Source organism: Oncorhynchus keta, chromosome 14 (assembly GCF_023373465.1).
Source record: "Oncorhynchus keta strain PuntledgeMale-10-30-2019 chromosome 14, Oket_V2, whole genome shotgun sequence".
Taxonomy (NCBI): domain Eukaryota; kingdom Metazoa; phylum Chordata; class Actinopteri; order Salmoniformes; family Salmonidae; genus Oncorhynchus; species Oncorhynchus keta.
In genome coordinates this window covers 34,257,530-34,281,311 of record NC_068434.1, presented here as the reverse complement: position 1 = coordinate 34,281,311, position 23,782 = coordinate 34,257,530, and the positions used below count along the sequence as shown (strand labels likewise).

The following is a 23,782-nucleotide window of genomic DNA, read 5'->3' as shown; positions in this document are numbered from 1 at the left end:
GAAGTGCAACCGCAGGAGGCTGAAGAAATGTGGCTTGTCACCAAAATTCCTCTCAAACTTTTACAGATGCACAATTGAGAGCATCCTGTCGTGCTGTATCAACGCCTGGTATGGCAACTGCTCCGCCCACAAACGCAAGGCTCTCCAGAGGGTGGTGCGGTCTGCACAACGCATCACCGGTGGCAAACTACCTGTCCTCAAGGACACCGACAACACCCGATGTTACAGGAAGGCCAAAAAGATCATCAAAGACAACAACCACCCGAGCCCCTGCCTGTTCACCCCGAAACCATCCAGATGGCGAGTTCAGTACAGGTGCATCAAAGCTGGGACCAAATGACTGAAAAACAGCTTTTATCTCAAGGCCATCAGACTGTTAAACAGCCATCACTAACACAGAGTGGCTGCTGCCTACATATAGACTTGAAAGTATTGGCCACTTTAATAAATGGGGTTTACATATCTTGCATTACTTATCTCATATGTATATACTGTATTTTATACCATCTATTGCATCTTGCCTATGCCGCTCTGTCATTACTCATCCATATCTTTATATGTTGCCAGCAGCATACCACCCTGCATACCACTGCTGCCTTGCTTCTGAAGCTAAGCAGGGTTGGTCCTGGTTAGTCCCTGGATTGGAGACCAGATGCTGCAGGAAGTGGTGTTGGAGGGCCAGTAGGAGGCACTCTTTCCTCTGGTCTAAAAATTATCCCAATACCCCAGGGTGGTGATTGGGGACACTGCCCTGTGTAGGGTGCTGTCTTTCAGATGGGATGTTAAACAGGTGTCCTGACTCTCTGTGGTCACTAAAGATCCCATGGCACTTATTGTAAGAGTAGGGGTGTTAACCCCGGTGTCCTGGCTAAATTCCCAATCTGGCCCTCAAACCATCACGGTCACCTAATTATCCCCAGTTTACAATTGGCTCATTCATCCCTCTCCCCTGTAACTGTTCCCCAGGTAGTTGCTGTAAATGAGAATGTGTTCTCAGTCAACTTACATGGAAAAACAAAATATATTCTTATTCCATTCATTTACTTAGATTTGTGTGTATTAGGTAGTTGTGGAATTGTTAGATAACATGTTAGATATTGCTGCACTGTCAGAACTAGAAGCACAAGCATTTCGCAACACTCGCAATAACATCTGCTAAACATGTGTATGTGACCAATAAAATTTGATTTGATTTGATGAAAAGTCCCCATTCGCTAGTCCTTCTTTCATTCATGAAATGTCAACAAGTCTCTTCATGTTTGTTCAAAATTCCTGAAGGAGCTCAATGATAACAACACATTCCTATGCTATTTGGAAGCTGCTTTCTTTCTCAACGTAATATTCTAAATCTTTTTCATAAGGTAAGGTTAACTTCCGTGGGAATCTTTACACCAAGAGCATGTGTTTGTTGCAACCATTTTCGTGTGTGTTCCTTTTAACTCTTAACTTTCTCACAGTCTGAACTGTCAGCCGTTTGCTTCCAGAAATTAGGACAATTGCTATTGGGACTCTTAGGCTACAAACAACTTGTTTAATGGAATGGCTTTTTAGTTACTATAACATTTTCTTAATCACATTGTTTGGTTCTAGGTTATGAATTTAGTAGGTGAAGTTAAATTGATGTACAGTGCCTTCAGAAAGTATTCACACCCCTTGACTTTTCTCAAATGTTGTTCTCAAGGTGGTTTTAAATGGATTTCATTGTAATTTTGGGGGGGAAACAATCTTCACAAAATACTCAAAATAATAGTAATGTCAAAGTGGAAGAAAAATTCAAACATTAGTCCCAAAAAATATATACAACTAAAACACTAATATATATTGATTAGAGAAGTACTTAGCCCCTTGGTACTCAGTTCATTTCTTTGCCACATGTTTAGCAGTTTTTCTTTAGTGCCTTATTGCTAGTAGTATGGGTTGGGAATATGGTTCATTGTTTAACTAGCTAGCTACATGTTTAAACAAAAGTCCACTTTTACAGATGATTACATGACCCATCAAGTTAGCCAGGTGTGTCTGGGGGTGATTATGGCCATCTATTGTATTTCATGAGCATGTGTACATGTCAAGACAATAGTGACCCATCCACTTAGCTAGGGGGGGGATTATGGCATTTCTTTCACGTGACCCATCAATTTAGGCAAGTGTGTTTGGGTAAGCATAATCTAATAATTATACACATTGTATTTTTGATATTGCTACTATGCAAATATGCCAGTAACCATTTGACTGTAGCGTGTACAACTTCTGTATCCTGTGCATGTGACAAATACACTTTGATTTGATATAGTGTGTGTTTACCAGAGACGGTAATGTGAAGAAAAACATGACCTGCACCAATGTCAGATCAGGAAACAGACCAAGGACTAAAGTGTATTTTTACCTGGAATTTCTCCTATTGTAGATTAATACTTTCACCCCTAAATACTAAAGTATTCTTTGGTTGTTTAAAATACACTACCTTACTCACTCTTCTTAGCACATGGCCTCACATGTGAATCCTTAAAGAGATCAGTGGGGCTCAGGCTTAAGAGGTTGTGAACGATGCTAAATAGGTGTAGACAACAAAGAGCTCTCCAGTAGATGTGCCAAAAAATTAAAGGGCCACTTTCTCCACGTAGGTTTACCAGTTTATAAACTTTCAAAGCAGAATTACGTTCCCATTGTTTTGTAGCTCTGAGTTTATACTTTTATCCAATGTAAAAAAAAAAAACATTCAAAATTTTGCAACATAAGACTGAATCGAGGTGGTCGGGCACATTTTGTTGTGTTACAGCCTGAATTTAAAATGGAATAAATGTAGATTTTGTGTCACCTACACACAATACCCCATTATGTCAAAGTGGAATTACGTTTTATGGACATTTTTGCAGATGAATTGCAAATGAAAAGCTGAAGTATCTTGAGTCAATAAGTATTCAACCCCTTTGTTATGGCAAGCCTAAATAAGTTCAGGAGTAGAAATGTGCTTAACAAGTCACATAATGTAATATGTTGCATGGACTCACCCTGTGTGCAATAATATTGTTTAACATTTTTAAAAATGCATGACTACCTCGTATTTGTACCACAGTGGAGGCCGCTGAGGGGAAGACAGCTCATAATAATGGCTGGAACGGAGCTAATGGAATGGCATCAAACACATGGAAACCATGTGTTTGATGTATTTGATACCATTCCACTATTTTCGCTCCAACCATTATCACAAGCCCATCCTCCCCAATTAAGGTGCCACCAATCTCCTGTGCTGGACCCCACACATACAATTATCTGTAAGGTCCCTCAGTTGAGCAGTGAATTTCAAACACATATTCAACCACAAAGACCAGGCAGGTTTTCCAGTGACTCGCAATTAAAGTCACCTAATGGTAGATGGGTGAAAAAATAATCCCTTTGAGCATGGTGAAGTTATTAATCACACTTTGGATGGTGCATCAATACACCCAGTCACTAGAAAGATACAGGTGCCCTTCCTAACTCAGTTGCCGGAGAGGAAGCACACTGCTCAGGGATTTCACCATGAGGCCCATGGTGACTTTAAAACAGTTACAGAGTTTAATGGCTGTGAAAGGAGAACATTGTTGTTGTTGATCCATCCTCAGAGTGAAAAGAAGGATGTCTGTAGAGAATCAAATTATTCCAAAACATGAATCCTGTTTGCAATACAAACGGACTGTCATAGCTAGCCACCATCCCTGAAATGCTGTAGAATGCATCTGCAGGTAGCTAAAGCTAACCGACTAGGTTCAATGTTAGCTAGCTAGCTAACATTAGGCTATAACTAGCAATGCAAATGGATTTCTGAGATATTAATAATATTACTACACATATCATACACGTAAGGTTATCTAGCGAGTCAGCAAGCTAATGTTTGCTAGCTAGCTTACAGTACACTTTCATTTGCAATGGAAACAACTTTCTGACTAAATTAAAAAGGTATAATATCTGAAAATGTACCTAGACTCTTACCTGTATACATGGATGAATGCTTCACGGCAGACTGGAACTCCTTTAACTCCCTTTTGTTTGGACAACTTGTTTGGCAGTGTTGTGTCAAGTCATTTTTCACACTGATCTTTGTCTATAGCATTGCTGCCCAGCAATATTGTTGAGAGTAGTAGCAACCCTTTTGCAGTTCTCCATGGCAAACGTTATATCGTTCATTCCTGAAACGGGTCGCAAATGTGGAAAAAGTCAAGGGGTGTGAATACTTTTTGAAGGCACTGTATGTGCTGCAGCATTGAATACATCCAGTCCAGAAAAAGTTGTAGTGGTCAAGTACAACTTGAACAAGTTGTAGTATGGGCCTACCTACAGTACAAGATGCATGTTTTTATTTTATTAAATATTATTTACTGAAAAACTGGAAGGACATAGCATGTCATGTTCTTTTTAGTTAGCATGCAGATGCAGTCATTACAGACAGAACCTGTTCTGACTGAATCATTGTATTCCTTTTATTTAGGCTAAAAAAACAACAGAAATCATGGATGCCTCATCCAACACATCAGTCTATGATGACTACGATGATTCAGTGGTAATACCTTCCCAGTCCCCAGTCATCTATGAGATGTATCAGATGAAGGCTGGCTTTAGATACATTTATGTGTTAGTGTACTCAGCCAACATTCTGCTGGGTCTGCTGCTCAACTCTGCTGTCATCTTCAGGACTGTAAAATGCAGGTCCAAGAAGAAACTGAGTCAACAGATGTTAATCCTTGGCTTGGCTGTCACCCACCTCGTCTTCTGCCTCTTCGCCCCACTTTACCTGATCACTGCCTGGAACTACTTCTCCTGGACATTTGGGAAGGTTGTCTGCAAGCTGGGGTCCTACGTGATGTTTATGAACATGTTTTCTGTCTCACTGATGATCACCTTCTGGAATGTGTGCTGGAGTGTCCCTGGATGCTTTGAACACCGCATGTCCACCAACATGGTCCTGCTGTCCTGGTTCCTTGGGGCCATACTGAGTACCCCCTCTCTACTGTCCAGGGCGGTTCAGTACACTGCCGATGGACATGTCTGCATTGACGACTATGGCTATACTGGAAGCTCCCAGATGTCTAAAGAGGGAAGGGAGAGAATGATGGCAGTGTTGATCTGTCGCTTCATTGTCGGGATGCTGCTCCCTTTGGGTGCGAGATGTGTCAGCTGTTGCTGCATGAACAGCATGGGAAACAACCAGCTGAGGCCACGGGTTATTCGACCTGTGACTATTGCCCATTTCCTATGCTGGACTCCTGTCATTAGTCTCTCTGTGCTGCAAGTCACAATGGGGACAGGCAGCAGGTTGTTCACATACGCATTGCCCCCGGCCACTGCCCTGTCAGTCTTAAACAGCTGCATCTCTCCTATCATCTGCATATGGCAGGAGAAGAAGGAACAGAACCTGAGAGGACCCCCTCGGGTGGAGGACAACAGAGATGAGGATGAGGAGATGACATCCCTGACACGCTAACAATAAGGAGGATAATATCCGTAAGCAGTAATGGGAAAACAACATACTGTAAACACCATTTGCAATTTATGAACAGCTTGAAATGTAGTTAGAAATAGTGATATCATGCAAAATCTAAAATATTTTTTTATGAATTGTAATAAATACTTTATAAAATTGTCTTGTTAACAACTCACTGTATGTATAATTAATTACACATTGTACATAAAGATCTCTTGAGGTCATACATTACTTCTTGTTTTTAACCTGTGTTTATTTTCAATTAAAATGCTTGTCAAGTAAAGATTTGATGAAACACATAACTATTAACATTTCTGAAAATACCTCTTTTCAATTAAATTTGCCAATTTGCCATAGTAGAAATGTGACACCAACAGTGTGGCATAATGTGACACAATACTTACAACAAGGGGCTACCAAGCCAAAATAGAGTACTGAAAGTAGTGGAGTGGAATGGACATGTTTGGAAAACTGCACAGTCAGCCAGTGCTGTTGTATTGGTCAAAAACGGAGAGGAGTGCTAGGATATCACAAGTGACAATCAATTGAGAAGCACCACTGGACAGTGACATGTCAGCACCATCAATTGGTCTGTAAGGTAGGCTATTGTCTTTTCCTTCATTTCGGAACCATTGTTTCAGATCATCTAATGTTATGCTTGTGCTATAGATGACATATTAAGTTAATTGTTTGGATAATTGTCAAGTACTGATTTAACGAATATAGGCAATATCTAATACATCTCTAATTGAGGATGTTTTCAACGCTTGCAAAACATATCTTACATTTTCACGTAGGCCTATAGACATCAGTATTTTATTGAGGAGAGGGAGAAATTGATGAAGGCCATTGATGAAAGCCAAAATGTGAAGTTTTTAACTTTGCTAAAAATACATTAAAACTGCTTCAGGATCGGTGTCCCGTCCGTGGGACAGTTTAGCTAACGTAGGCTAATGTGATTAGCATGAGGTTGTAAGAAACAAAACAAAAATTCCCAGGACATAGACCCACTGTATCTATCTGATATGGGCAGAAAGCTTACATTTTTGTTCATCTAACTGCACTGTCCAATTTATAGTAGCTATTGGAGTGAAAGAATTCCATGCTATTGTTTGAGGAGAGTGCACAATTATGAACTTGAAAATGTATGAATAAACCAGTTAGGCACATTTGGGCAGTCTTGATACAACATTTTGAATAGACATGCAAGATTTCACTGGATCACTCTTAAACTTTGCACATACAGTGTTGCCATCTAGTGGCCAGTCTAAATTGCGCCTGGGCTAGAAAAATTAATTTAGCCCTTCCTCTTGCGTTTCAAAAATGATGGTACAAAAAATATATTTGTATTATCTCTTACCAGGTCTAATATGTTATATTCTCCTGCATACCTTTCACATTTACACAAACTTCAAAGTGTTTCCTTTCAAATGGTATCAAGAATATGCATATCCCTGCTTCAGGGACTGAGCTACAGGCAGCTAAGACTGAAGACTTGGGTATGTCATTTTAGGCGAACATTTTTTAAAGAAGGGGCGGATCCTTAAGATACGTTTTTAATGGTGAGCAAGCGTCGAGCCTTTTCCTTTTCAATTTTCATTGAAGAGAGGGAGGACACGGTAGTAGGAGGATAGTGAGGAGAGAGTTTGTGACAAACTAGCGATGGCCCTGGAACTCCAACCCACGTGATCACGAGCACATACAGTCAGGTCCAAAAGTATTGGCACTCTTGATAAAGATAGGCAAAAAAATACGATTAAAAAAATGATGCAAATACTGAGCTCTTTGGTATGCTTTATTTTTTGTAGAAAATTACATTATTTTACACTTATACATTTCCTCATTTTATGTTTTGATTTGACGTTTTAGTCATTTTGTAGACACTCGTAACCATAGTGACAATTAATGTATTCATCTTAAGATAGCTAGGTGAGACAACAAAATATCACAATCATAGCAAGTACATTTGCCCTCAAAGTATTTTTCAGCAAAGTCAGTGGTAGTAGGAAAAGACAAGTAAAAAAATACAAAATAATAAAAAGAGGACCAGTGGAAACTAAATTGCCCCATAACATCAAAGATCCACCACCATATTTTACAGTATGTATGAGGTACTTTCTGCATATGCTTATTTTTTTAATACCAAACCCACTACTGGTGTGTGTGGCCAAATAACTCTATCTTCAAATCATCTGACCATAGCACCGCCTGGAGTTTGATAAACGGCATTGGAACCGGTGCTATGGTCAGATGCCATGAAGATAGAGCTCTTTGGCGTCTAAAAAACGGAAGTGTACCAGGACATTTTAGCCAAAAACTTGGTTGCCTCTGCTAGGCCACAAGAAATGGTTAATTAACCACAAAATCAACATTTTGCAATGGCCATCTCAATCTCCGGACTTGAACCCCTTTGAAAACCTTTGGTTTAAATTGAAGAGGGCAGTCCATAAGAGCAGACAAAGGCTATCAAATATCTAAAAATATTCTGTATGGAGGAATGGTCTAAGATCCCTCCCAGTGTGTTCTCCAATCTCATAAAATACTTTAGAAAATGGCTCAGTGTAGTTATCCTTGCAAGGAAGGGAGTACTGAAAACAAGGGTGCCAATAATTTTGTCCCCTACCATGTTCAGATGTCTTTTGTTACTTCTAAACAAAATCCTCCTTCTCTGAGCAATTGTATTGAGCATGCAATATAGCTCAGTATTTGTATTATTTATTTTACACAGTCTTTTTTTCATCTTTATCCAGGGTGCCAATCGCTTTACCAAATAGACCACCTCAGATTTGTTTGAAGTGGACATGTTCAGAGACAGACATGTAAATTACCCATGGCTAGAAGACAGACTTTGAAGTAAAGGGTCAATTGAGAACAAGGGGGTGATCAAAACCATTTCCTAACGACAATGTCTTATCTTCACAGGGATTGTAAGCCAAATAACTGCAATACAATGGAGGATTATACATATGAATATGATTATAGCAATTACACCTATGACAATGTTACTCCTCTCGAGGATTTAGATTTCAAAACTCACAAGACATGCTTCACAGAAGTTTCATGCGCCTCCCTCCTGGTGGTCAATGTAGTTATCTTCCTGCTGGGGGTTTGTGGGAATGGGGTGGTCATCTGGATCGCTGGTCTCAAGATGAAGAAGACAGTCAACACCACCTGGTACCTCAGCCTGGCCGTCTCCGACTTCATATTCTGTGCCTGTCTCCCCTTCAACATCATCAACACGGTGACAAAGGACTGGATCTTTGGGCTCTTCATGTGCAAGTTCACCTCTTTTGTGATGTTCCTCAACATGTTCTGCAGCATCTTCCTCCTGGTCGTCATCAGTGTTGACCGCTGTGTGTCAGTGATGTTTCCAGTGTGGGCTCAGAACCACCGCACCATGGGCAAGGCCTCTGTAGTGGTGGTTCTGGCCTGGGTTGCCTCTGTCGCCCTCAGCATCCCCTCCATAGTGTTCAGAGACGTCAAAACCCATTTAGGGATGAGAAAGTGTTTCAATAACTACAGAGACCAACACAGCCACAAGATGATCGCAGTGAGTCGGTTCATTGGTGGGTTTGTGCTGCCATTCTTTATCATCATCTTTTGTTACTCTGTCATCATCCTGCGACTGAGAACCAACCGAATGATGAGCAAGTCCTCCAAGCCCTTCAAAGTTATGACTGCCCTGATAGCCACATTCTTCATCTGCTGGCTGCCCTACCATGTCTTTGTACTACTTGAGCTGAACCACCAAAACTACAACCTGGAGGTTATAAGAGCTGGGCTTATGGTGGGCACTACTGTAGCCATAGCTAACAGTTTCCTCAACCCAATGCTGTATGTTTTCATGGGCAATGACTTCCTGCAGAAATTCAAGAGCTCCATACTGTCTAAGATGGCGAATGCCATCGGAGAGGAGGGCCACACCACCAGCCGCTACCTCTCCAGGTCCAGCTCCATGGAGGGCAGCCGCAGAACCTCCACACACATCTAAATCTCTATGATGATGGTAAGGCCTCAGTGGCTGCAGACGCTTTGTCTTGTAGAAATGTCATATAAGGTGTATTTTCACTTTATGATCTAATGGACTAGTTATATTTGTCATATATTTGTATAATCACAAGTAGTGCTCTTTGTCTCATGTTAAAACATCTATCTGTTTGATATGTTTCTCCCATGAGCTCCAGTATATTTTCCTACCTTAACTTTTTCCAACCAATTTGAATGTCATTATCTCACATACAGAATGCGATGGAGGCCTTGCTGTGGAGTGATCTTTTGTAGTGATGTGACATAACATAGGGTTATAACCTATTTACTAGACATATTGAAATAACAACCTAATAACCTAATAATAATAACCTCTGTATAATGTGTCCCTGTAGATGTTAATCTTACAAGCAGAAGTCCATTTGTTTCAGTGAGTGACCAAGCTCAAAGTTCAACGACATCAGTGAAAACAGGAAATGCTCCTGTTTGACAGCCATGTCTCTTGAGGGGAAATGTTTTTTGTGGGGAAATCATTGTGACCTCTTTGTGGTAATTTGTGTAAATTAAGCTGAAACATATCCCTACCGCTGAAAAAAAAGATACCTTCTAAAAGGAAATGAACATCACACTGCTTACAGTACGAAGAGCAGAAAGACTATTCACACACTTTGAAGTGTACACTGGGTGTACATAACAATATGAACACCTTCCTAATATTTGACATCAGAACAGCCTCAATTCGTCTGGGCATGGACTCCAGAAGGTGTCGATAGCATTCCACATGGACGCTGGCCTATGTTGACTCCAATGCTTCCCACAGTTGTGTCAAGTTGGCTGGATGTCCTTTGGGTGGTGGACCATTCTTGATACACATGGGAAACTGTTGAGTGTGAAAAACCCAGCAGCATTGCAGTTCTTGACACAAACCAGTGCACCTGGCACCTACTACCATACCCTGTTCAAATGCACTTAAATATTTTGACCTGCCCATTCACCCTCTGACTGGCACACACACACAATCTGTGTCTTAATTGTCTCAAGGCTTACACATATTTCTTTAACCTTTTATCTATACTGATTGAAGTGGATTTAACAAGTTAATTTAATAACGGAGCATAGCTTTCAACTGGATTCACCTGGTCAGTCTATGTCATGGAAAGAGCAGGTGTTCATAATGTTTTGTGCACTCAGTGTATATACAGTGCATTTGGAAAGTATTCAGACCCCTTGACTTTTTCCACATGTTGTTACGTTACAGGCTTATTCTAAAATGGATTGAATACATTTTGGGGAGCATGGGAGCATCGCTGCACAACTATTTTCAGGTCTCTCCAGAGATGTTTGATCGGGTTCAAGTCCGGGCTCTGGCTGTGCTACTCAAGGATATTCAGAGACTTGCGCCGAAGTCACTACTGCGTTGTCTTGGCTGTGTGCCTACGGTCGTTGTCCTGTTGGAAGGTTAACCTTCACCCCAGTCTGAGGTCCTGAGCGCTCTGGAGCGGGATTTCATAAAGGATCTATCTGTGCTTTGCTCCGTTCAGCTTTCTCTCAATCCTGACTTGTCTCCCAGTCCCTGCCACTGAAAAACATCCCCACAGCATGATGCTGCCATCACCATGCTTCACTGTAGGGATAGTGCAGGTTTCCTACAGACGTGACGCTTTGCATTCAGGCCAAGGAGTTCAATCTTGATTTCATCAGACCAGAGAATCTTGTTTCTCATGGTCTGAGAGTCCTTTAGGTCCCCTTTGGCAAACTCCAAGCGGGCTGTCATGTGCCTTTTACTAAGGGATAACTTCCATCTGGCCACTCTACCATAAAGGCCTGATTGGTGGAGTGCTGCAGAAATGATTGTCCTTCTGGAAGGTTCTCCCATCTCCACAGAGGAACTTTGTGACCATCAGGTTCTTGGGCACCTCCCTGACCAAGACCCTTCTTCCCCAATTGCTCAGTTGGCCTGGCGGCCAGCTCTAGGAAGAGTCTTGGTGGTTCCAAACTTCTTCCATCTAAGAATGATGGTGGCCACTGTGTTCATTTCAGCAGAAATGTTTTGGTAACCTTCCCCAATCTGTGCCTTGACACAATCCTGTCTCGGAGCTGTACGGACAATTCCTTCGACCTCTAGGCTTGGTTTTTGCTCTGCCATGTCAACTGTGGGACCTTATATAGACAAGTGTGTGCCTTTCCAAATCATGTCCAATCAATTGAATTTACCACAGGTGGACTCCAATCAAGTTGTAGAAACATCTCAAGGAAGTTGATCAATGGAAACAGGATGCGCCTGAGCTCAATTTCGAGTCTCATAGCAAAGGGTCTGAATACTTATGTAAATAAGTTTGATTTTTTTTTATACATTTGCAAACAATTCTAAAAACGGATTTTGATTTTAAAAATGAATTTAATTCATTTTAGTGTAATGCTGTAATGTAACAAAAGGTGGAAAGTCAAATCAAATCAAAATCAAATGTATTTATATAGCCCTTCGTACATCAGCTGACATCTCAAAGTGCTGTACAGAAACCCAGCCTAAAACCCCAAACAGCAAGCAATGCAGGTGTAGAAGCACGGTGGCTAGGAAAAACTCCCTAGAAAGGCCAAAACCTAGGAAGAAACCTAGAGAGGAGCCAGGCTATGTGGGGTGGCCAGTCCTCCCCACATAAAAAAAAAGTCACAAAAAAAAAGTAAAGGGGCCTGAATACTTTCAGTCAAGGGGTCTGAATACTTCCCGAATGCACTGTATACATCTGCCTCAGCTATTGCAAACATCCATACACAACATAACGTCCAGCCCTATCCAAAACAAATCATTTGTGGTCGTCTGGATCCCTGGATATTGTGTTTTAGAACAAAACTCTTCATTTATATTTCCTGCCATATATCACCCAGCTTGTGGACAGGTTTCTATGCAATCAGATTTGTACCATGACATGTAATTCATCCCACCTCACCAACTGTCAGATCATCTGCTGTGACACTGAAAGTCAAGTGTTATTAAATACCCTAGCTGAGAATCATATTGGAGAGTCCTGTGTTTACGTGTGAACAACACATTTCACACAACCATTGTTCTGTTCAATCTACCTCTTTAATTAGTTTATCTGATGAATAAGATGAATCGGCTAGGATCTTGTGTTGCAGGGGTAGGCAACCCTGGTCCTAGAGTGCCGCAGCCACTTCATACTTTTGATTTAACCGACCTGGAAGACCATGTGTGTTGAATTTATGCAATCACTGAACTTATCAATTAGCTCAGTTGATCAGGTGTGGTGCCTAGTTGTAACAACATCCTGCTATATGTGTGGCACTCCAGGAACAGGACTGCCTACCCCTGTTGTCTGTATATTGGACCATGTTTGTAATTATTTATGGTAAACCACAGAAAGAGAAGCTGCTTGTTAAAAGGAACTTAACTGGGAAGCGGAAAGCATTGTCACATTCTAACTGAATTGCATTTGTAATTAAATCCAATGTTTTAAGAAATAGAAAGAAATGGAAAGTTAATTGATGTACACCTGTTTTAATGTATTTAATAATTAAAAATCATGTGACATAAACAAACTCCTGTGTCCAACCATCTTTATGTGTATGCCATAAACAGTTTATTGAAAAAGTGCATGTAATTACATTAGTCACCCAGCAGTTGCAAAACAGCATGCATCATACAGTGGGGAGAACAAGTATTTGATACACTGCCGATTTTGCAGGTTTTCCTACTTACAAAGCATGTAGAGGTCTGTAATTTTTATCATAGGTACACTTAAACTGTGAGAGACAGTTTGTGGGAATGGGATGGTCATCTGGATGGTCATCTGGATCGCTGGTCTCAAGATGAAGAAGACAGTCAACACCAACTGGTACCTCGGCCTGGCCGTCTCTGACTTCATATTCTGTGCCTGTCTCCCCTTCAACATCATCTACATGGTAACAATGGACTGGAACTTTGTGCTGTTCATGTGCATGTTCACCTCTTTCATGATTTAACATGTTCAGCAGCATCTTCCTCCTGGTCATCATGAGTGTTGACCATTTTGTAATGGTCGTATATCCAGTTTGGGCCCAAAACCAGTGTACCGTGAGGATGGCCTCTGCAGTTTTGGTCCTTGCCTGGGTCATTTCTGTTGCACTCAGCATTGCCTCCATAATGTTTTGTCATGTCACCACAGACTACACAACAACATGCTTTAACAACTACCCATCCCAAAATATCCATCTAACTGTAGTTGTGAGTCGATTTGTCAGCGACTTTGTGCTCCCTCTCCTCCTAATCATCTTCTGCTACTCTGTCATCACCCTGCAACTGAGGACCAACAGGATGACCAGGTCCTCCAAGTCCTTCAGAGTCACATGACTGCCCTGATAGCCATGTTCCTCATCGGCTGGCTGCCCTGCCATGTCTTCATTATACTGCAATCCGGAGCCAGGGGTAAAGCTTATCTAACTGTTATTCCTGAAGGTCTGAAGATATGATGGACTAAATACATACTAACCAACGTCTGGTGTACTTTTACTACCATACAACATTTATTTCAGATTGCATGTTTATTTGGAATCGCAGTCCTTTACTTCCATTCTATTACCTTATTTATAATCACATTACATTCATTCCATACAAAATACATTCAAATGTGACGCCCCTTTTGAGATTAGTGCGAGCCTGTCAATGAAAGCAAAAAACACTCAAAGTTAAGGTCCTATGTCAAAAATAGAAGAGATAGCTCCCATTTACTTGTTGCATTATAAATATATTTGTAATTTTGTTGCACGTACTATAAAAATATATGTGTATATTTTGGAAGGAATTTTTTCTTTCATTGCACTCTTTCTACATGTGACCAATAGAGACACACGCACATTATATATACATCAGTCAACATAAAATGGTGGGTGTACAAAATCAAATGCTTCACTTACAGATTATTTTGATGTATATTAGCTTTCTATTCTCTGTTGCACATTACCTATGGCTAGGACTATTATATACCTGTACATGTAGCTTGTTTTGCGATACCGAAGCAATCGAGAAAATGGGGTGCTTCACTTTCAGCATTACTCACCTTCAACAAAAATGATCAGGGATCGTATATCAAGAACAAAAAGCATTGAGGGGAAAACTCTCATCTCAAATCATCTATAACTTGAATAAATGCCTTTTGGGCCTTTGGGGTAGTAAGCGTTCAGCTACAGTACATGCTACAGCTGTATTAACCTTACAGTGAAACACTTTTTGGATCATATTCAAGTTAAATAAATGAAGACAAATATTTAAATAATGAACCTTCATTATCTCTTAGTTATGAAGTCACTCAAACAGAGACACAATATTACTTTTGATTGATTTTGGTGTGTTTGAGTCATTATAGGCAGGCAAATTTGACTGACCCCCCATAAAAAAATGTATAATTTGAAGTGTTAAACTATCAGGGTATGCTTGATAACTCCACAGTCTTGATCTAACGTGCCTCAGCCACACAGTGAGGTGGCATACAATTATTGATTGTTAACCCTGCCTCTTCCCAGCCTGTATTGAGTTATGAGCCAAATGGAAATCTCAAACATTCAATCAGTGCATTGCACTGACACAATATTTGCAATAATTGCATAACAACGTCCTTGGTATTTTGTTTCATAAGCTAGAACACTCTCGACACTAGTGTGTCTGATGATGCATTAAGCGGACAGTTTAATATCAAATATCATCAATAATGTATTCACATTACCAATAATATTTGATATTAGTAATCATTTTATTTTCTCTACATTTCAACTTAAAGCCAACAGTCAGCTGACAGAAAAGGCACCACATTGTAATTTTGCTTCTAACCACCATCATAAGGAAAGCAACAAGTTCTGCAGAGTGATTTAGCAGAAGTGGTAGTTTCAAAATAGCGCTGTTTAAGGGAAAACTCCATTCAATAAATCCACAATAAATGTATCATGCGCAGTGTGTCTGGCTGACCACATCTGAGGAGACCAAGGACGAACAAGCTGTCGATGAGTCGAGGCTAGTTGTTGAAAGGGCTGTCTTGACAAGAGTCAGGAGTGTTCCATAGAGCCTGATGGTCAAAATAAACTATGGAGAGTTAATTATTTAGTGTTCCAGAGCTGTTGCCAGTAACCAAAAGGACAGCTGTAATGCACAGATGTAATGACTCAGTAGGACTGATACAGCACAGTTTTAAGAGAGGCCACTGCTTCAGAGAAGTGCTGTATTACCTCTTCTTGTTCGAATACTGCTGAAGTATGAGGAGAAGAGTGAAGATCTAGCCTCATGGTGGGTTCACAGGGGTAGACGGAGAGATGAGTGTTCAGTCCCATTCATTACCTCTTTTAGATGGACACAGGGGTTTTCGCCAACCAAATCCAAGTCCAATAGTACGGTTTTGACCACCTCCTAATTTTAAATCTAGTGGCTCTCAAACATACTGTATTCAGCAAGTGGAGGTATAGATTTTTCCTCTCTAACAAAGCAAAACATTTAGTTGAAAATGACAGATCATTAAAAGGTTTTGTGACATTTCAAACCATTTCATGAAAGAGTATTTGTTCTCCTAATCAATACGGTTGTGAGCCTGTCAGTCAAACAAATAAAAGGAAAGGGATGTGAGAAAGAAGGAGACAGAGAAGTGGTGGGGAACAGAGAAGTATATTAAATAAAAACAAATTTCCTACACATAGATTTTCACTTCATGTGACTTTTATATTTGAAGCCATTTGGACATGGTTGACATGAATTAATCCTAGAACGAAGGGAAGGGATAGAAGAACAGAGTGAGAAATGGAGAGAGAGAGAGGGAAAGGAGAGGAGATATTATCTCGGAGTGGGTCGGTACTCCTTCGGCACCCCGGCCATGTTCCTCTTCTTTAGGGAAGCGTCCACAGTCATGACCAGTTCGTCAATGCTAGTGCGCATCTCAGGTGTGTACGGGTCATAATCCAGTTTACGCAGGCCGGAGCGCTTGAATTTACCGTCCTTCTGTCCCTCTACACAGAGCAGGCGGTCCTCGGCCACCTCCAGGTCCAGAAACAGGACCATGTCCTTGAGCTTAGAGAACAGCTCCCTCTTCAGCTCCTCAAAGTGGACCACATGGACGTTCCTCCCATAACGCAGCCAATCCAGTGTGTGGGACGCCCACCAAGGAGCATAGTTCTTCACAAACTCAGGCCACTCTGCAAAACAACACACAACACCAGAAGCAGATGAAAAATAATCAAGTTGTGTGAGAAGGCATAAAATTTTAGTTAAGGGTACACAATTGATCTCCAGCATATATCAGTTATATTCAATGTAAATAATTATAATCCAAAATTGGAAGAAAACACCTATAAATGGGGCACTATTGGCTGTATGAGCAGCCCAGCAAACAGCAGGAAAAAATACAATTTGAATATAATTTTAGAATACAATCTCTGCAGCTCTCTACATCCCCAGGGAACGCAAGGTTTGTGGATCCATTCTCTCTGCAGAAGAATCATCAAACACTGATATTATTTCATTTAAGAGGTCTGGTGCAATTCACCAAGTGTAATCACAGCACATAATGCCTTCTCTGAGACCCGGGATTCCTTGGGGGGATTAAATGAATGACACAGAACAGAGCAAGTTTTTGTCCTTTTAACAGATAGACCTGCTGCAGTCTGGGAGGCTCAGGATTTACCACCAGGGTCAATGGAGAGCTGCAGGGGCGGGACATACTGTAGAGCAGGTGACAGCTAGGATAGGGATCTACTGTTGTGGCACCAGTAGGTCTACCAGCACCCTACAGTATACATTGTCCTTCAGTTGACTGCTAAGACAGTTCAGTGCACCATACCCTTTTGGAATACTTTACTGCAGAAACCTTTCAATCTTTTATAAGCCACAGTCCATAAAGGAGTTGGCAGGCGAAACCAGGGCTGCTTTAGCATGTACCTTTATTGGGAGGAGAGGAATGGATGTTAAAGTGTAAGTCTGCTGAGTTAGCAGTGCAGGCTTGGGGATTCAGATGATATGAGAGTGGAAGTTATACTGCCATAGTGAACTTCAGAAGAACATTGCACGTTAAAGGGCAGCAGTGAAGCAGAGAAACAGTTCTCTTATCAGATAGCGAAACCAAATCTGGAGAGCCAAAACACCACAGCTATTGAATCCCTCTTGACAAACCTCATGCATTGTATGCCATGAAGCATTGGTAAATACAGTAGGCAGTCCTAATCCGAGTAGGATAGTACAATTCAGCTATTTTAATGTAGTATGTGAATGGATAGAGGTTTGTTTGTTTGTCAGTCAGTTGGAGTTCAGTTACAGTGGCCATGGACCAAGGTTGTTGAGACCCTCTGGACATCAGGAAGTACAGAATGTTAGCCTATAAGGGGGGCAAAAAGCTAATACAGTACACTGAAAGGAGCTGTGTGAATAACTTCATTATGTAGCTAAGGGACATTTGTTGGTTTATGGATGGTAAGATAATATTTTTGACAAATTCAATAATGTGCCTTAATCATCCAGAGACCACTTCCGAATATGACACATAGCCTACCGATACTTATGCATGTGTAACATTCAAATACTATCGGCAAAATAATTTTTGGGGGATTCAAGGTAATTGTGAGGCTGCAGTGCTTTAAAAGGCGTCAGCAACTCTAACAGTAACTCTAACGTCATCATAACAACCTACAGTACAGCCCCCCTCTAAGGCCTGGGGCCGGTGATCACACAGCTGGGGCCGGCTCTTACACAATGTCCTGCTGAGTCAGAGGTTCCATCTCGAATGGCACCATGTTCCTTATTTTGTGCAATATACAGTATAGGGAATATAGCAGGGTTCCCCAATAGACAGCGAACGGGCCAAATTTGTCCCGTGGGTAATTTTATTTGGGCCCCCAAATTGTTGGACATGAAAGACTAAAATCACCAGGAAATCAGCTCAAACACATTTTTATTTAGAAAATATGTTCCCAAACTTACAAGGGATTTCAGATAAGAGCTGTGGTTGCCATGGTTACTGACACACTCTGAAATGTGTGGAGGGAAACATTTATAATATGAGAACATACCAAAAACAATTCTGCCCATTGGAGGAGCTGAAAATGAGAAAATCTTACAACATGAGGCCAAAACCCCATTATATCATTCAGATATTGAAAGCCTCTGTGGTTGACCACATTAGTTAATAAAAAATACATTATAAGGAATAAGGTTTTGAAGTGTCTGTCCTATATCTAAGAGTTCTAAGAAAGCTCAGGAAATATATTTGTTTTGTTTTTACACACATTTAACCCCTTATTTTGGTTGGCACAAAACTACATCCATTCATTTGTATGGGTCATGTGACACATGTCTCTCCCTTTCTAAAGAATGGGCTTATTAGTTTATAGGCCAAACCGTTTGGATGCTACAGACGTTTTTGTGAGAAGAACGATTTTCGGGATGTCTCCTGGTCTGACAAACAGCGCAGTAGCTTTTGCCACTTTCCACCGCAGATGTTACTTAGATTAAAGCACTGGTGCATCAGTAAACTCTAGGGGGTTTTAATAAAGAGAGAGCCACTGAAAATGGGCATTCAGTAGCATGATGGGGAAAAGGCATATGCACAGTATGCCAAGCCTGTTCATATCTGTTGATTTCACTTAGTCATGACTCATCAATAATTTATATCACATACCCTTATTACTGTGTAATTATACTAATGTAATTACTGTTACAAGTATTGTAATTACTAATGATTGTACTTACACTGTACTTACAGCAGTAACCCTATTAATCTTAGCTCTAACCCAGACTCTAGCTTCATGTCAACACCTCGGCTCAACCCCAACCCTAACCCTAAGTAAAGTATAAGTACAGTGTATTAAAGAGCACTGTAATATAAAGTATAACTGACAGTTGATTAGATTAATCATTTTCATTGCAAGACAGCGGAAGGACACAATGCACAAATACAGTAGGTCGAAAAAAAGTACAAAAAATAAGCATTGGCATTCGCTGAGGACGAGACACTGAATTGTGGACACAGTGACAACATGTTGTCATCATTGGCTAAAGTCTCACCTTTCCCTCTCCAGTGGGCCTGAGAGGCAAATCCAATATGGCCGCCGTACTTGCGGTTGAACTCAGCCATGAGGGCTTTGTAAGGGTTGCGGATCATGACGATGCTGGCGTCAAAGGCTTCAATCTCCTTCTTGCCACTCTCATGTGTTTTAATGCAGATGGTCCTACCACTCCGCCAATGGTCTCGCTCACCTTTGAAGCCTTAGAAAAAAAGTATATATATACAGTACCAGTCAAACGTTTGGACACACCGACTCATTCAAGGGTTTTTCTTTATTTGGACTATTTTATACATTGTAGAATAATAGTGAAGAGATCAAAACTATGAAATAACACATATGGAATCATGTAGTAACAAAAAAAGTGTTTAAAAAAAAATCTAAATATATTTTATATTTGAGATTCTTCAAAGTAGCCTCCCTTTGCCTTAATGACAGCTTTGCACACTCTTGGCATTCTCTCAACCAGCTTCATTAGGTAGTCACCTGGAATTCATTTCAATTAACAGCTGTGCCTTGTTAAAAGTTAAAATAATGTATTTCCTTCTTAATGCGTTTGAGCCAATCAGTTGTGTTGTGACAAGGTAGGGGTGGTATACAGAAGATAGCCCTATTTGGTAAAAGTCCAAGTCCATATTTTGGCAAGCACAGCTGAAATAAGCAAAGTGAAATGACAGTCCATCGTTACTTTAAGACATCAAGGTCAGTCAATGCAGAAAATTTCAAGAACTTTGAAAGTTTCTTCATGTTCAGTCGCAAAAACCGTCAAGCACTATGATGAAACTGGCTCTCAGGAGGACCGCCATAGGAAAGGAAGACCTAAAGTTACCTCTGTTTGCAGAGGATGTGTTATTTCATAGTTTTGATGTCTTCACTATTATTCTACAATGTAGAAAATAGTAAAAATAAAGAAAAACCCTTGAACGAGTAGGAGTTCTAAAATTTTGGACCGGTAGTGTATATATGGAAATGCTTAAAGTGTCTTTTTTACTGTGTAAGTGACTGCATGACTTCCCAATGTATGACTGGCCAGTACCCATGTCATCTTTTACGTCTAAGTGAGGCCTACAGTACCTTTGTTGTAGAGGGAGCCATCAAAATAGTAGCTGCCTGTGTAGAAGCCGGTGGCCAGCTCTATGAGGTGGCGGGCCCAGGTGTTGCCAGCCCCGGGGAAGCTGGCCAGAGCAATCAGCTGCTTGGAACGCGTGGGCAGGAAGCGCCGGTCCATGCAGCGGTTATCTGAGGGAACACAGGATAGAACACAGGTCACACACGTGATACACAATAATGAATGACAAAATTAAATACACAGCCTTATTTGTGTTCCTTACTAAAAAATAGTCTTATTAACCTGCCACAGAATTGAAATTGCTGGACAGTGAGGGAGAATGTCAAAGGGTCTCTGTACTTTAGCTTGACAGTAGGAATCTCAAATGGCTTCTGTAAGCCCCTGAAGGACTGGTGAACATAGACAGCTCTTCAGGTTCATACATCCTAGACCTAGAGCAGACATGTGTTTCTACTATAGAGGAAAAAATATGGCAAATGTCATGTATAATGCCTTTGAAATCCAGTCACTGCTTCAAATGTCCTGCACTGTAAACACAAATCAATAACTTACTTGTAACAGATGACATTCACATTCTGACTATCTCTGAAACTCACTTGGATAATACCTTTGATGATTCAGTGGTAGCAATACATGGTTATAACATCTATCGTAAAGACAGAAATGCCAATGGGGGTGGTGTTGCGGTCTATATTCAAAACAGTTCCTGCATAGCTTAGAGAGGATCTCATGTTAAATACTGTTAAAGTAATATGGCTACAGGTTAATCTGCCTCACCTAAAGAACATTATTGTGGGAAGCTGCTCTAGACCACCAAGTGCTAATAGTCAGTATCTGGATAATATGTGTGAAATGCTTGATAATGTATGTGATTTCAACAGAGATGTTGACTGGCTTTCATCAAGAAAAAACGTCAAACTGTAACCAGTGCCTGCAACCTGGTTCAGGTTACAGACAACCGACCAGGGTAGTTACAAACAGCCCAGGAATGAAATCCTCAACATGTATTGATCACATCTTTACCAATGCTGCAGAAATGTGCTTTAAAGCAGTATACAAATCCATAGGATGTATTGATAACAATATAGTAGCCATATCTAGGAAAACCAAAGTTCCAAAGGCTGGGCCTAATATAGTGTAGAAGAGGTCATACAAAAAGTGTTTAAATGATTCTTATGTTGATGATGTAATTAATATTTTCTGGTCTGTGGTTTGTAATAAGGAGCAACCAGATGCTGCACTTGACACATTTATGAAATTAATTATTCCAGTTACTAATAAGCATGCACCCATTAAGAAAATGACTGAAAAACAGTTAAATCCTCTTGGATTAATGAGGAATTTAAATGTTTTATGGTTGAGACGGATGAGGTAAAAGATATGGCAAATAAGTCTGGCAGCACAACCGATTGGCAAACGTACTGCAAATTGAGAAATCATGTGACTCGGCTAAATAAAAATACAAATAAACTGTACTATGAAAAGAAAATGATATAAAGAATGATGGTAAAAAGCTTTGGAGCACCTTAAATTACATTTTTGCCAAAAAGGCAAACCCAGCTCCATCATTCATTGAATCAAATGGCTCATTCATCACAAAACCCACTGATATTGCCAACTACTGTAATGATTTTTTCATTGGCAAGATTTGCAAACTTAGGCATGACATGCCAGCAACAAACGCTGACACTGCACATCCAAGAATATCTGACAAAATTATGAAAGACAAACATTGTATTTTTGAATTCCGTGGTGTGGAGTGTGGAAGATGTGAAAAAAGTATTGTTGTCTATCAACAATGACAAGCCCCCCAGGGTTTGACAATCTGGATAATAATAGTAGACAATATTGCCAAATCTTCCATTTAAGCCTACTGGAAAGTGTGTGCCCTCTGGCCTGGAGGAAAGCTAAAGTAATTCCACTACCCAATAATAGTAAAGCCTCCTTTACTGGCTCAAATAGCCAACCAATCAGCTTGTTACCAACCCTTAAACTTTTGGAAAAAGTTGTGTTTGACCAGATACAATGCTACTTTACAGTAAACAAATTGACAATAGACTTTCTGCATGCTTATAAGGGAAGGACATTCAAAAGCACTTACACAAATGATTGGCTGGGAGAAATTGATGATAAAAAGATTGTGGGGGCTGTTTTTTTTCAACTTCAGTGTGGCTTTTGATATTATCGATCAGAGTCTGCTGCTGGAAAAACGTATCTGTTATGGCTTTACACCCCATGCTATATTGTGGAGAAAGAGTTACCTGTCTAACAGAAGACTGTGTTTTTAAATGGAAGCCTCACCAACATAATCCAGGTAGAATCAGGAATTCCCCAGGGCAGCTGTTTAAGCCACTAACTTTATTCAATCTTTCCTAACGACATGCCACTGGTTTGAGTAAAGCCAGTGTGTCTATGTATGGGGATGACTCAACACTATACAAGCCAGCTACTACAGCGACTGAAATGACTGCAGTTAGTTTCAGAATGGATGGCAAGGAATAAGTTAGTCCTAAATATTTCAAAAACTAAAAGCATTGCATTTGGGACAAATCATTCACTAAATGCTAAACCTCAACTAAATCTTGTAATGAATAATGTGAAAATTTAGCAATTTGAGGTGACTAAACTGCTTGGAGTAACCCTGGATTTTAAACTGTCATGGTCAAAACATATTGATGCAACAGTAGCTAAGATGGGGAGAAGTCTGTCTATAATAAAGCCCTGTTCTGCCTTCTTAACAACAGTATCAACAAGGCAGGTCCTACAGGCCCTAGTTTTGTCACACCTGGACTACTGTTCAGCCATGTGGTCATTAATAATATGCATGTCAATCTCTCATGGCTCAAAGTAGAGGAGAGATTGACTTCATCACTACTTGCTTTGTTAAGAAGTATTGACACCCATGCATTCTCCACAAGGCATACCACCAGAGGTCTCTTCACAATCCCCAAGTCCAGAACAGACTATGGGAGGCGCACAGTACTACATAGAGCCATGACTACATGGAACTCTATTCCACATAAGGTAACTGGAACAATCAATAGAATCAGATTTTAAAAACTAGTAAAAGTACACCTCATGGAACAGCGGGGAGCAGGGACTGTGAAGAGACACACAAAAAGGTACAGACACATGCATACACACACAAGTGCTAGCACACGCACTCCACACACATACTGTACATTGTACTATTGTTGTATGGTGGTAGTAAATATTTTGTATTGTAGATACAGTGCATTCGT

The 23,782-nt window shown here is 40.5% G+C and overlaps 3 protein-coding genes across 5 annotated transcripts in view; 2 read left to right on the top strand and 1 right to left on the bottom strand.

Annotated features, from left to right (window-relative positions):
- Positions 1–1,213: 1,213 nt before the first annotated feature.
- Positions 1,214–5,769, top strand: LOC118393275 (chemerin-like receptor 1). Its single transcript, XM_035785808.2, has 2 exons — positions 1,214–1,361; positions 4,466–5,769. Exons 1-2 carry the CDS (start codon positions 1,305–1,307, stop codon positions 5,456–5,458), a joined length of 1,050 nt encoding a protein of 349 aa, XP_035641701.1. The 5' UTR covers positions 1,214–1,304; the 3' UTR covers positions 5,459–5,769.
- A 139-nt stretch (positions 5,770–5,908) lies between these two features.
- On the top strand, positions 5,909–13,120 carry LOC118393273 (chemerin-like receptor 1). The gene is made up of 2 exons (XM_035785805.2): positions 5,909–6,056; positions 8,381–13,120. The coding sequence occupies exon 2, from the start codon at positions 8,409–8,411 to the stop codon at positions 9,447–9,449; it is 1,041 nt and encodes a 346-aa protein (XP_035641698.1). The 5' UTR covers positions 5,909–6,056; positions 8,381–8,408; the 3' UTR covers positions 9,450–13,120.
- Positions 13,121–13,944: 824 nt separating this feature from the next.
- The window catches only part of LOC118393272 (WSC domain-containing protein 2), an 82,609-nt gene continuing 72,771 nt past the window's right edge, over positions 13,945–23,782 (bottom strand). For all 3 annotated transcript variants that reach the window (XM_035785803.2, XM_035785804.2, XM_052461569.1), the window contains 3 exons: positions 20,546–20,710; positions 19,473–19,673; positions 13,945–16,612 (listed from right to left, as the gene is read on the bottom strand). In XM_035785803.2, the coding sequence (XP_035641696.2) occupies positions 16,254–16,612; positions 19,473–19,673; positions 20,546–20,710 (725 nt within the window). In that variant the 3' untranslated portion in view covers positions 13,945–16,253. The remainder of the gene's footprint in view (positions 16,613–19,472; positions 19,674–20,545; positions 20,711–23,782) is intronic.